This window comes from Polypterus senegalus, chromosome 3 (assembly GCF_016835505.1).
Source record: "Polypterus senegalus isolate Bchr_013 chromosome 3, ASM1683550v1, whole genome shotgun sequence".
NCBI lineage: Eukaryota > Metazoa > Chordata > Cladistia > Polypteriformes > Polypteridae > Polypterus > Polypterus senegalus.
Window position 1 is genome coordinate 148,242,615 of NC_053156.1, and position 15,374 is coordinate 148,257,988.

The 15,374-nt window shown below is 34.3% G+C and overlaps 1 protein-coding gene across 4 annotated transcripts in view; it reads right to left on the bottom strand.

Moving 5' to 3' along the window:
- col12a1b (collagen, type XII, alpha 1b) overlaps positions 1–15,374 on the bottom strand; it is a 171,379-nt gene that overhangs the window by 94,441 nt on the left and 61,564 nt on the right. For all 4 annotated transcript variants that reach the window (XM_039748035.1, XM_039748034.1, XM_039748032.1 and 1 more), the window contains 9 exons: positions 12,952–13,101; positions 12,740–12,859; positions 12,007–12,171; positions 10,653–10,799; positions 9,174–9,313; positions 7,660–7,789; positions 6,440–6,582; positions 6,194–6,323; positions 5,173–5,312 (listed from right to left, as the gene is read on the bottom strand). In XM_039748035.1, coding sequence (XP_039603969.1) covers positions 5,173–5,312; positions 6,194–6,323; positions 6,440–6,582; positions 7,660–7,789; positions 9,174–9,313; positions 10,653–10,799; positions 12,007–12,171; positions 12,740–12,859; positions 12,952–13,101 — 1,265 coding nt within the window. The remainder of the gene's footprint in view (positions 1–5,172; positions 5,313–6,193; positions 6,324–6,439; positions 6,583–7,659; positions 7,790–9,173; positions 9,314–10,652; positions 10,800–12,006; positions 12,172–12,739; positions 12,860–12,951; positions 13,102–15,374) is intronic.

Genomic DNA, 15,374 nt, shown 5'->3' on the forward strand with positions numbered 1-15,374 from the left:
TACATCCAGTAACTTATAGTTACACATGCTGTGTAGATATACAGTATCACATGCTGAAAGTAAAAATGTTAGATTAGAATAAACAATCTTCTTCTTCTTCATCTGTCTGGATATGGATTTGGCAAAACTTTACACCGGATGCCCTTCCTGACGAAACCCTTCCCATTTATCTGGGAAGGTTTTAAACTTGGAAGTAAACTCATAAGAAGGATCTAGAAGTCATAGTGGGCTCATCACAATACAGAAGTGATTCAAGTAGGCTAATAGGACGTTTGGTTACATATTGCAAAATGTGGAGTACAAGTCAAGGGATGTTATGTTTAAGCTATATGATGTATATTTTCAGAAACAAATGGTTTCGGTACTGGACTTGAACCTTGATTGTTATGAATACCCAACCAAAAAATTCTTTTTCAAATGTATATTGCATTTATTAGTGAGAAAAATGCTTGTGAAAGTTGTGATTATGGAGAGAAATAAGTAGTTATTTTAAACTTATTGAATTTGTATTTTGTTGATTTTCTGTTGATAAATACTGCAATAGAATGTTACAGCTTCACTGCATATGTAAATTTACAACAATTTAAACAGAAAAACTCAGTCTATTTATCTTAGAGACACTCTACTGTGATGGTATAAAATAATCCACATTTCTAATGCAGTTGTCTTCCTTGGATATTTCAGCACAAATGAAAAAAATGACTCACACCAACTTTTTTCTTTTGGTTTTATCTGCCTTTTAATTAGCTGAACTTCTTTCAGGGTTGCATTTTTTCCTTGTGAGTTTGTTATGTGAAAAATAAACAATCTTTTAGCAGATGTGTTTTAAATGAGAGTTTCCTTTCCTCGTAGTCTTTATCATTTACCTCACCATGACACTTTAGTCTTGGCATAATACCCAACTTAGACTTTCTGTCTTTTTTTCAAAGAAAAGCTACAGCACAGTCTGCTACAGCTGATGAGTTTGTTTTACAGAAGTGTGCTGAAGTAAATCACATTTGATTTCCTGATTTAATCAGAAATTTCTTCATTGTCTAGGCAGTGTGAGACAATGTTATGACGTTTAACACTTGAGTTTAACCAATCAATTATTAGTGTTTAATAATTTGGATTTAATTTGTTATTCATTCAGATTACTAGCAAGAGATTAAAATAGTTTTCACTGAAGCTGTGCAAATGATGCTACAGGATTACACAGACCGTATCTCCTGCAATAGGAACAGCATCCAAGAAAGGAAAAACAAGACAACCAGTTCTATGCTCCATTAATGTTTTATACGTGCTTTTTGGTGCTATTATTTTTATTTTTAATTCAGTTGATTACATCTTGTCACTATTCTGCTGATGGCAGTTTGTTGTTTATGCTTTTGTATGTTCGTCATAATTTTGTGATAATCTTTACACAGCTGCAGTTTATGGTTGCTACACCCACTGTCAGTCATTGACTATTTTTTTCTTCATGTCCCACCTATTTAAGATGGTGGCATGCAGCTGATGGCATCCAAACCATTTGGATTCATTCTTTACAAAATTACTCCAGATCAGTTTTAGTTAGGGCTAAGGATTTCCAGTTATTACTACAAACTTTCGTTTGAATTGCTAATACTACATTTAGATATTGTTTTGACATTTGGATTTATTTTGACTCCTCTGCTTTTTGAGAAGAGCATGTTCTTAAAATAAAGTTTTTCCTCCTGGTGATAGTTACGTATGTATCTCTCATTCCCTATCGGTTTCTCAACTTGGCAGACTTGCTCCTCTTCTGCCCATGAAACTTTTACACCAAGCTTGCAAGCTGCTTTAACAGGTAACAGTCTCGATGAGGATAGAAGTAGGTAGACAGGAAGAACACACATGGAAATTGATGCCCATGTAGATGGGTCATCTGTAAAGATAAATAGGAGGACACCATTCAGATAAACAGGAGCAAAGAGTTCAGTTACCAAGGATAGGCGCTGACTAGGGCGCAGGCAATATAAACCTTGTTGGCTGGTGTTTTTTTTTTTTTTAATAAAAATAAGCAAATTAAAGGGCCTGCAAATTGCCTGACCCAACAGAACTTCAATGACAATTTCTGAATCACTCATGTTGGAGCATTTGGCCCCTACTAACATGTCACAATCAAAACCAGTTAAATTTTTTGCATTGCCCATTCTCCCTTTCATCTGCATACATATAACGTGTTGTTTATGCACTAATTGTTTTGCCACTGACTAAGCAATTAATTGCCATATGTAATACGGACTAGTATATGGAAAACTGGAGCCATCATGGGTATAAATGCAGAATACATCAAATGTTATTTTAACAATCGTAATCTAAGCAGCTGTCCAATTTCTGAAGTATCAAGATGTAGTCAACCAAGATTCTAAATACGTATTAACAGTATCAAAAATGATGATAAATACACTCATAGTTTTTATTGATTGTTTATATAGACTTTGGTATTTTAATGCAAAACCATGTTCAAGCTCTCAGACACTTCATTTTACCCCAACTGGAGCAAACCTCTTAGTGTATGATCCTATGTGCAACACCATTGGAATAAGCACAAGTTATTTATTATTATTTCTCTGACTGCTAACAGATAATAAAATATCTAGTTCTCTCATTTAAAAGTAATTATAGATTTAAGACCTGCTTGACAGTCTGTTTGCCACATCATGTTTGGGAATTCCTAAGAAAAGAATCAAAGCACTAAAAACAGTCAATCAAAATGCGGTCTTTCGGGGATAAATAAAGTCTTCCAAGGACAGAAATCTGAGATAATTACACTTTATCACCTAAATAATATGTGGAGGTCTTCTAATTTAATCATTCTCCTACAATATGTTTTTTATTTTAAAGCTAGTTTTAATCAATAAAGCAGTGAAGGATGGTCATTCAGATAATACAGTTGTTATGCATCATCTTCTGAAGTTGAACCATGTTGTGAAATTTGTGGAAAAGATATCCAAAAAGACTGAATGACTATTATTGTTTAACTGTACAGTTAGAAATTACAGCCTATGATTTATACTCCAGGGAATAGTTTTTGTTTGGGGGCCAAGATAAAGAGCCATTTCAGATGTTACTACATTTAAGAAGAATTTCTACCAAAAATACATCTATTACATTTACACTGATCACTTGGATGTTTGAGCTTGTTGGAAATTTATTTTGACAGTAAACATTTCTTATGCTTCCTGAAGGCGCAGTAATACTGTTTTCATTTTATGAATTTTGATTTAAGTGTGTTTTGCTTTTTACTCATTCAGATTCTAACAAAAGAAGCAAGTTTAATAGGAAAGAAGCAAGAAAAATTTGATATTTTTAATATGAATGGAAAACGTTTTTGTATTTTCCTATTGGTAATATATATTATTTTATTTAAGAGAAGAACCCAAAACTTTTGTGATAAATATATAGAACAAGTCATATTTATTTGCTAGACATCCAAGCAGTTTCTCACACCGCATTACCTGCGGGGTTGTAGAGAGTTAGTCAATCATGGCAGGCACAGGCGAATGGTAGGAGTTAGCCCTTGGTTAAAATTCAAGTCCATCACAGGAGACATTGGGATGATTAACTATTAACAACTTAAGAGCCTCCCAGCCAACACAGGGCACAAGGCAGGAACCAATTGGGCAGGGTGCCAACCCACCGCAGGACACACACAAACACACCCACACACCAAGCACACACTTGGATTGTGTCTTTGGATTGAAAACCGGAGTGCCCGGAGCTAACTTAGAAAATGTATACAGTATAAACAGATCTTAGAGGATAATGTGATTTTAGAAAACCTAATTATGAAAAAGCAACTTAAGCAGTATACCTTAACAACTTAGTCTCCCAGATGGTGTTTATAGAGCCTTCTCTTCTAGGTCATAAGATAGATTCAGGCATAGAGGACTGATCAACATTAGAGTAGACAAAATCTACTAGTCCAATTGAGTCACACCTAGCACGTCTTTGGGCAGAAGTTGGAAACATAAGCCTTGACTGCAATGCATTTGGGGGTATGGCTTGGGAGATGGGCTGTGGGGATTGATGGTGGAGGGGAATGGTGGTAGAGGGGCTTTGGAGGAGAGGATCATACAAACAGAGCCAGAATATGCAAACTCCAGAAGGAAGAAAGCTTTACCAGGTTTTGAACCTTTTACTGAAATGTGGAACTGCCTTATCAGCATCAATTGCCTGAAAAGTATGTGTAGTACCTATTGAGCTCATAACATACTTTAATAACATTTGGGAACAGAGCACGATGATTTTATTCATACAATTCAAAAAGAAAAATGCCTCAATTTTTTGTACAGTTCAGTATCCATCCACCCATACATCTATGTTCTGAACCTGTTTTTTCCATTAAAGAACACTATTTCAACATAAACACATGCCACTAACAAGTCAAAAATGGAATGCTAGTCCCATTTGCTATATCACACTCTCACTCACATCAGGCACATTAACCTAACATGCATTATTGTAAGCTAAGACAAGGTTTGCCTTTGCACCTCTATCTAGTATTTAATCCCATTCTCAACACTTTCATTCTTACTGTATATAGTTTACATTCACGTACCTATTTAATGATTGCAATATTTGTTTTACAAAGCATATTTTATATAATTATCTTGTCATTCCTTGAAAGCAGTGCACTAAAACACATTTTAAAAAGTGTGGCAAATTATTGAATTTAACATTCAGTGCCTCTTTATCACCGTACGTTTAAGATTTAGATGGGATGATGATTAGTGATATGTTGTGGCTCCAATTCAGAGTAGCACTACAGTTACTTGAATCCTAAACTCTAGAGGCAGCATAGAATTCCCTATTGGATTTCAAGTCTGCCAAGAAGGCATGAAATTTGTATATCACTTAAGAACACCAAAGCTTATAAGAAGAATGGAATCAACATTAGTAAAGTAAAACCAGTGACTGTATCTCATTGACTGAAAAATATAGAGTAGCATTCCAGACTTCAGTGAACACTTAGTCATAATGACACTTACAGTATTTCTTTATTCATCCTGACTCAGCGACTATTTCCCTCCCAAAGAGCTCATACATTTACAAGATAGACTAACAAACAATATTAAGAAAACAAAGCACAGTCAATCATCAGTGCAGACTTTGAACATTTAAAATGAAGAATCTAATCCCGGTTATGAATACATTTTTCAAACATACCTCCTTGAAGTCGTCTCCTTCAGCAACCTTGTATCTTAATATGTATTTACGCACAGCGCCTGGTGCAGCATCCCAGGAAGTTTTCATTGAGCTGTGTGTAACATCAGTGATTCTTAATTCTCCAGCTGGTGGCAATGGCACTGCAGCACAATAAAATTAGGGTTACTTTTGAAGGCTTATTTATTATTAATTTTAAGTAATTTTAAGGCAGGATGTGTAGTGTAATGGTTAAGGCTTTGGGACTTCAAACCCTGAGGTTGTACAGTAAATTCAACTCCTGCTACTAACAATGTGTGACCTTGAGCAAGTCACGTGACCTGCCTGTGCCTCAATTGGACAACCAAGTCAATTGTATCACATACTTTGTAAGTCAGCTTAGATAAAGGCGTCAGCCGTAAATATAATAGTTGTTTTAAAATATCAGCTACATAATCTGTGGTTTGTACTTTTTACCATGAAAAAGGGTGAACTCTTTAAATGTTTACTTATGTAAGGCCAGTCAGGGTTCACTACTGTCCAATAGCCTGAACAAATAAAAAAAAATACCTTCAATAAACTAAGCCATAATGTGTGATAACCAGACAACCTTTATTTTCCTTCTATTTTTTAAATTTTACAAGCTATCTCAATGAACCATTGCAGATTACAAAAGCAAGAATGACCTGAAGGCATCTGAGAATATCATATCAAATTGTATATGCCTTTAAGTCAAGTGTTATTCATCCACCTACTTTCTACAACTGTGTTTTCTAACAGAGGGTATTGAGAAGCTGCTTCTGGAATCAACCCTGGGTGAGATATCCTCACAGTCACAAACTCATACTCTGTCTAAATGGGCAATTTACAGACACTAACATGCACATCTTTGAAGTACATAAGAAGAAAAGTATGAGTCCCCGAAAAAATGGGAATACAAATATCAACCTGCCAGGGAATCAAGCTCACATTCGTGAATCTGTAAGACTGTACTACCCCAGTTTTCTTGTTCAAAGTATAAAATGGTAGATAAATTGTAACTTACAAGTGGAATCCTGAGTGCTAACAGGATCACTGGTAGCATCTCCATGTTTTGCGTAGACAGTAATTGAGTACATAGTATCAGGGATCAAATGCTCCAGATTCACATCTGTCACATCTGCTGGGACCATCAACTGCAGAAAGAGAATAGCAAGTTTCAGTATCTTCTTTAACGTGTAAAATGCCATTGCTTTAACAGTCCAACATGTATTATTCACATCATGTAATTTACATTGTCTGATATTCTTACCTCTTTAGCCACAGACTCTGCAATTCCAGATGGTTCATAGAGCAGCAAATAGCTTGTTGCTCCACTAGCTGCATCCCACCTCACCTTCATTGTCGTTGTACTAACATCATAGGTTTTCAAATTCCTCGCCGTTGGAAGAGGCACTAGTAAGATATTTATAAGTAAAATTATAATATTGTTTTACAGCATACAGAAAAACTGTAATTTCAGATAATACAGATTATGTGAAGTGGAAACTGAAATATTAAAATGACCTGACTTAGTGTAACGTAATAATACATTAAAAAATTTAAAATAGACAAGCAAAGCGAGCCAACCATTTTTTTGTGTCCTAAGGTTAGAAAATTATCTTTGAAGTATCATTTTAAGTTTGACAACTATGTTTCAAATTAAGTGGGTTTAAAACAAAGGATTAATGTGCAGTTCAGAACAGTTAAATTATATTCTCAGTACTATGTATTATGTATTATTACTATTATGTTCATTGAAAGGGAGACCAGTAGTTCCTATTTTTGTTTTTTGAGAAGAAGTGCCATAATAAAAATACAATATCTGGTGCAACCACCACCCTATTTTAAAAACAAACAAAAAAAAAATCAACTTTTAAACAAGGAAAAGGCACCTTCTATTTCAGACAAGGATTACAGCTACAAAAAAAAATCATCCATCCATTCCAAATCCTTTTTTGTTGCATTGCAAGGCTGTGAAGGGAGGGCAGCAAGACAGGGCTGATAACCAACATATTGGAAATAATCAATCCAAACAAGGGCAGACCTGAAGTATTATACAATATATAATTTGACATTATCAAAATAAATTTGGGCATGTTGTTCTTACAGCCAGAATGGCAGTCCAAAACACGTCCATGAAGAAATAAATTGACTAAAACGGCTGGAGTTATGCTAAATAGTATAACTGGTGCTTGTTAAGGATGTGTTTGTTTTAGCAAATATTTCAAGAGAGATAATGGTAGTCTATTATTTTATTTTCTAGTTTTCTGTTGCTCTCATTCATTCACACTCTTTCCAAGTCATTCATGATTTTAAAATTATAAATAGAAGCTCCTTGAGGTGACTTTGGGCTGTTCCTCAAATGCTAGGCTTTGGTAAAATGTTTCACCTTCACAAGGTGTATATTTAACAGATAATTTATAAATGAATGTAAAACACAGCAGAGTACAGTATATCAAAACCAGTTAAAAACAAAAGACATTGACTCACATGTGGTTTCTCGGCCTGTAAGTGGCTCACTGCTTTCTTGTCCTAATATAGCGTACACATTCACCTCATACTCAGTTTCAGGATTTAGGTCAGGCAAGACTGCAGTTGTGATTGACCCATCTACAGACAACTAAAAACAGGAACCTCCAATTACTTTGAAAAGTAAAAAATACAGTCTAATAGTGCTTAGCAGTTAAAAAAAAACTTTTTCAACATAATTTACAAAATTTATTTCCCTAAAGGTTAGACAGTGTCTTTATTGTACATCAATCAGCATCATTTATGAAATGCATTCTTGATTTTAGATCTGTTCACTGTAGAGCTTAAATATTAAAATCAGAGCATACTGTACTATCTTTAAAAGTAAAATCGTGTTACAATGAGTGAATTGCATTCTGGCAGAAGCAGATAAATTGAATAGCAATGCAACTTTGTTTTAGGCCAAGTTATCCACACTTAAAATGTAATTTCTGGATTAATCCAGAATAGGCCTTTGCATTTTAGAACACAACAAGAAACATTTAAGTGGTATACAAAAGTTGATATGATGCACACACACACACCTCCCACACACTTTTATTTCAATAAAATTATACCATTGCAGTGAACATAACTAAAAAAAAATTAATATACTATACCTAATAAAGAAGAAGATGGGTGGATTTATTTCCTCCCTCTTCCTCCTCCCTCCCAGAGTCTCTGTACAAGATGTGTGACAAGTTGACATCCACTGATGGTCAGAGGCATTATGGTAGTTCATCTTTGTGTTTGTATGGGTTTTTCTCTGTATAGTCTAGTTTTCCTTATGCATTCTAATTCTGAACAATTTTCGTTAATACACAATGCTTTATTGGCTTCTTGTACATAAGAGTGAATGTGCTCTGTGTTGGATATGCTTTATGCCGAGGCTCAGTTACTACCTTACACCTGAAGTTTGGAAATAGTTCCTTTGGAACTCTAAGTTGCATTAAGCGGGTTTGATATTGTTTAGATGAATGGTAAATTATCAAAAATATGTTAAGCTGTGTTGCTAAGTCTGGTTGTCTACTTTTGAGAGGATTATGGGTAAACGGTGTGCATGCTTCTTATAAATGTATTGGTGTATTTGTTGGGGATGTTTCTGGGTGTTTGTTGTTTATTTAGTGTGAATTGAGTATTGGATAGGATCCTTTATAATAGAAACAGTTTTTCATGCCATAAAACTACTTCTTTGTGTGTGTACTCTTATTGAATTAACAATAATTTCTGTCACACTTCCCTTTTACTTGCTAGACAATTTAAGCAGTGGCAGAGTATTTGCTTCATTTCTGGAAGATTAAATGAGGTGGTATGAAATTCTAGAAGAACATTGCTTGATATTTTCCATTCCATGAAGACATAATAAAAGTAAACTTTACTTTAAGGCCAAATATGTTGATTGCCCTTTAAAAGTCTTAAATAGAGATCTAAATAGCCAAAATATTAGTCATTACCAGTCAGTCCATCATTGTCCTATTCATTATTAAATCACCAACCTCCTTAGGTCTGCCTCCGATTGTCATGTACACCACGCGGTATGAGTCCACATTGCCACTGGGTGCAGTCCAGGTAGCTCTGAAGGAATGTGACGTCACCTCTGAAGTTCTTAAATTTGTAGGAGAATCAGGTGCACCCCCTATAATAAAATATGAATCATAAATTCTAGATTCTGTCTGTTCAAATGTCATTAAAATCACTGTATCCTGAATATCTTTTTGCATTGGTTTTCCATTTTACATTTTCTCTAAACAATTCTGGAGTTATGAATCACAGCATTTCAAATTTAAATTGTCACAAATCACATGCAGTCTTCACATTTGGTATTCCATCATCTCCTGGCAGCAAAGCAATTACATTTTGTCTAAATTACATGCTGAAATATACTCCAAGAGAGTCATTATCATATTTTGTTTCTTAAAGTTTCACAATCCCAAAATAATACAGATGTACCACATTTGCCTCATGATTCATACACACTAGAAATTCTTAAAAAATAAAAGTTTGTCAAAGTTACGCCTAATATATTACAGTCCTCATACATGGGGGTTTTAAATCACTTTTAGTTGTTTATTTGGCAATGATAAAGTCCAAGGGTCACATAAATAATGCTGCAGATATCTTTTTGAAATGTTACCATGTATCCCTGGCGAAGGCTACTGTTGCCTTTCTTTTACAGGTGTAACAGACAGGACAGAATACCTATTGTGTACTCTTTCATCACAAGTGGGTCATGACATAAGGGATTTCAATTCTAAGCAGAACTTTTGCCAGCTGGATGAGGGCACCCTAGACACTGCACTTAATTAGCATAGCCTAGCTAAAAGAGATCAGAGAAATATCGGTGTAACATCTCGCTTAGCAGTGATTCTGACAACAATAAATAAACCAAGTAGCTCTATGAAGATCAAGTTGAGCATAGCAATGGTTCCAATAGATGTTGGGTAAGAACAAAACATGTGAAATTTGTTAGTTGTAATTCTTCAATCTAATTTTCTGCTTATCTTTAAAAAGATGTATGCCACAGACCTTGATTTTTATTTACATGTTTGTAAGATAGGAAAGCACAATTGGCCATTGTCTAATAAGTTAGAGCAACCTGCATTTGTTGTCTGTCTGTGTGAAGGTCTCCCCAAATCCATATGTTGGCCATGTGGTTTCTTCCCTTATCCCAAATATGTGCTTATTTAAGTACAGAGATGACTTATTATGTGTGTGTGTGTGTTTGCGTGCGCATGTGTGTGTGTACTCTACAGTGGATGGGATCAGAGAACTGATGGATAGATTTTAATGCATTGCCTACTGTACATAGATTTGTCATTTCACTACAGAGATTGATCTTAAAGATTTAATCAAAGATCATCTGCTATTACTGAATCTTTTTAATGAGTACAATTTTATTAGCATACATACTATACTGGCATTTTAGACAAGCCTACAAAATTAAAGGCTGAAATAAAGAGAAAATATGTACTCACCTGGGCCTTTTACACTGTTGCAAAGGTTTTCAGTAAGGCTATCAACAATATCGAGCAAAAAGGAGAAATCTTGCACATTATACATATGAATTTCATCAGGATCTGAAGCAATGGACCTCAGTTCATTTTCATCTGCATTCTTAACACCTAGAATTGATTAAATAAATATGCTGAAAAATCACATTCAATGCAGTACTCTACATTCATAAAGAATACATTAAAACTGATGACTATGCAGGGGTATTAAATGATGGCTTTTACAAAATGATTATGACTACACTTAAAATCAAATCAACTGTTTACATGGGCTTCACTTTCTCAGTCTCTTCTGTCTATGCCTCCAGGGTCAAAATTCCTTATGGCAATACACTGAAACTACTGTGAACTCAAGATGGAATCCAAACAACAGACTAAGCATGGTGATAATCTGGAAAAGACCATCAAGCTATATACTACAGGTGAAGCAGAAACTGAAACAATTTTCAAAAAATTGTTCAATTTAGATCCTGGGACAATTAACTATTAAATAAACAACCAAATAAGCCTGATGGACTGAATCATCTCCTCTCATTTGTCAGATTTCTTATGCTTTTAAGATTAGTAAAATTTTCACAAGGTGAATTAGCAGCAGACAAAGTGGGTTCAGTATTTTTTAATGAGTCAACAGTGTTGACAAAAATTAAGTGCACCAAAGAAATAACCCCAAAATGTTTCACCAGATTAGGGTGTAAGAGGCTGGTTTCTATAGGAGTGTAGAAGTTTCTTTAAGATTTCAGAAGATGAGAGACTAGATTTGCCCAAGAAGGACAGTGTAAGACAAGGGTAGCTGGATGGCCAAAAGGCACTGTAGGAGACCTCATTGCATAATAAAGCTCTCAGAAAAGTGCTTGTTGTGTATTTTTTCACATGTGTGTATAGCAAGGGCATATATATTTGTGTTTCAAGCATACACTCAAAAAATTAAGATTGTTTTTTTCAGATCATAGGTTCTTAAACTATAGGTTGCAACCCAGTGTTGTTTGAATTTGGGTCATGCACAGTTGTTGTGAAGTACAATGTTACTGCAGGCACAAGGATTGCACACAGTTTGCAGAGGGTCCTGTGACTGATAGTTGCGGACAATTTAAGCAAATGGCATTGCTCCACAAGAATCTGTGTTTGCAATTACCCGCCTCATGGGGGAATAACCGTAGCCAGGTATTGTCTAAGGGGGTTACTGTCACTGATAACTCTTCAAAGGCAAAGGGATGACAATGAGCAATGTCTCAAAGACAAAAGGCAAAATTGAGTCATGAGAAAAAAGTTTAAAAACCACAATTCTAGATCATAATATTAAAGAAAAGAATTAACATACCAATAGCATATAGCTCAATGCCCTGGTCTCGCAGTTTCTTAGAGCTCTCAATAATTTCATCTTGTGATTTGCCGTCAGTAACGAGAACACCAATCTTGCGCGAATCAGGGCGAAGCCCAACATTTGGCTTGAAGTTGTTCTGAAGAATATAATTTAAAGCCATGCCTTCACAGAAAAAAAAAAAGAAAATGTCAAAAACACGGTTGTTATGTATGGTTCTGAATTTACTATTGCTCACATTGTATATTTTATCATCCACCCATCGTTCAGTCCATTTTTTTCAACTCCTTATCCCTTATAGAATCTCCTGGTGTCAGAATGGTAGACAGGTCTAACTCTGGACAGGACACCAGGCCATTACATGGCACATTACTCATCATAGTCACCACATACTCACCTAAAGTGAGCCAATTTAGAATCACCAAATTATTTCATACTGTACATGGATTTCTGATGAAACCAACGTAGAGACATGTGGAACAAGAAAAGTAGGTCCACATAGGTAGTGACTGAGCCAAAAATACAGGCCCCGGTCCCTGGACCTGTGAGCCAAGAGCACTAAACATTGTGCCACCCTGCAATCCATTGTATATTGAAAACATTACTATATAGCCAAAATTATTCTTTGCTCATGCTCTATGAAATGAATATTAAAAACTAAATGGCATAACAATATACCAAAAATTTTACAAATCAAATAGGTGGTTAACACAAATAATATTTTAAAATATACCTGTAAGGGTGTTCCCTCCTTTATATGGTAAATTGGAAACAGCATCCAGTAAAGCTTTTCTGTTTTTGTGAGTGTTAAGATGCCATTCAGTCCTTGGATCACCACTGTACTGAGCCAGACCTAGGGACATTTAAAAGAAAAATATTAAATGTGGCTAATTTGTCTGCTACTATATGCAGTTTTTGTGACTTTTTTATTTTATTGTTGCTTACCAACTTGAACTTTGTCCGGACCAATTTCAAAGACTCCAATCATACGGGCAATAAATGCTCGAATGGTTCTGAAGTTGAGACGTCCAATACTCCATGACCCATCAACCAGAAGAACAATATCTGCTTTAGCTGTGGTCTTACAAGCTATATCTAGTAATCCACAAAGGCGAAAAGAATGTTAGTCAATACACAAACCATTTGTTTTAATTGTCCCAAACATTCATTGCGTATAAATATACGCAATTCAGATGGTGCAGAATAAACATACATCTAGGACACCAACAGAAACAAATAAGTGAAAGACAAAGAGGAGAAAAGCAGGTTAAACAGTTCACTCAAAAAACAACCAAATGTTTTACAGGTTTCTACACGTTGTCAAGTTAATACAGCAATTTTGTCTTTCTTTAGCTACAAAGTTGTAATCTCTTCATTCTCCCACTGTTATAATGGTCCACTTGATTATATTGTTTCAACAGATGATCATAACAGATTTCTCCTGTTTCCCAGTTCCCATGTTTTTTTTTCTTTCCTTCACAGAGTGGCATTTCAGCATCCTAGCCTTTGATACTGTTATTCATTCCACACAAAGGAATATACCGTAGTGATCATTCAGATGGGAGCTGCAACTTCAGATACCTGCTGGGTGAACGGCATATTTTCTCTGCAAAAATTGCAGATTTAGTAACCGGAGCCTGCAATTACATTGGTTTTTGTGTGATACAGTGAATAAGTATCATCAAAAAGGAAATCAAATCACTTAATATTCTCCTAATTAACAACAATAGGCCAAATGTCAATAAATCAAAAAAGAACATGCAATCTACTGCATGGTTTTACATTGTGTTTAATTACATCAAGGTATTAGGTCCTGAATGAGATATTTTCTTTTTAAGGAATCAAAGTGTAACTTACCCCATCATTTCTTTTCAGACACTCAAAATGATTAAATACAGTATATCGTCTTAACATTCTTCTCAAAATTTAGCAAGTTTCACCTAGAAATTAATTTTCGTTATAAAATATTTATTTTTAGCTAGTTTGTTGGGGTATTGCATAAGAGTTTATCCTTGAGATTATGAAATGTTGAGTATGCAGCCTACTAATTTTTTCAACCTTTCTAGCTTGACCTTCCATTCTAATTTCATCTGCCCTTTAACATTCAGTACATACCAACATATTGTTGATTTATTTTTGAAAAGAGAAGATATCTGTAGCTTTTTTCAGCATATACTTTAAATTATTAATAAAGTAGAATTCTTCCAGGTAAATAGTGGATCAAGGTCGCTGTTAATAATTAAGTGAAAGGTATTAAGGCACTTAATAATAAAGCAGGAACAATGCTATACATAAATGAAAACTGCAACAACCTACTAGGTCATGGTTCAAGTGAAAATTTCAACAATGTTTAAAAAGTAAAAAAGTATCTCAATAAGATTTGGAGCTTTTAGCTATTAGCAAGACAAAATAATTTGATGGATTGAATTTTAATTGTCGAACCTTTCTCATTATCTTGATCCTCTCTCCTTGAAATGCTTGAAATGACTCAGAAATTGTATAATTATATATATATATATATATATATATATATATATATATATATATATATATATATATATATATATATATATATATATATATATATATATATATATATATATATATATATATATATATATATATATATATATATATATATATATATATATATATATATATATATATATACATATATATATATATAATTGTATTTCAGGAGACAAATATCTTTTCAATGTTGGATACTTTTTGAAGGAAACTGCAATAATGTATATTGATTTTTGACTATTGCCCAGGTTAATTAAATGTTGCACATTCTACTTGCCATCTTTAATAACCATAATATTAAATCTCTGCATTGTTTCACCTATAACAAAACTACCTCAAAAAGTCTCAAAATCCATAAATGGGACTGCTGTTGTACTGCAGTAGTTTTTTAATGTAGATGGTAAATGTTTTATTTGGGTTAAGTATGCTGTAAAATCAAGACCTGTATAATTAGATTTTTGTCTTTTACTTAATATATTTAAAAGTACAGTCATATGAAAAAGTTTGCATTTTTGTTTATCATTGGCTGAGCTTTCAAAGTAGCAACTTCCTTTTAATATATGACATGCCTTATGGAAACAGTAGTATTTCAGCAGTGACATTACGTTTATTGGATTAACAGAAAATATGCAATATGCATCATAACAAAATTAGACAGGTGCATAAATTTGGGTACCCCAACAGAGATATTACATCTATACTTATTTGAGCCTCCTTTTGCAACTATAACAGTCTCTAGACACCTCCTATAGCCTTTGATGAGTGTTTGGATTCTGGATGGAGGTAATTTTGACCATTCTTCCATACAAAATCTCTCCAGTTCAGTTAAATTTGATGGC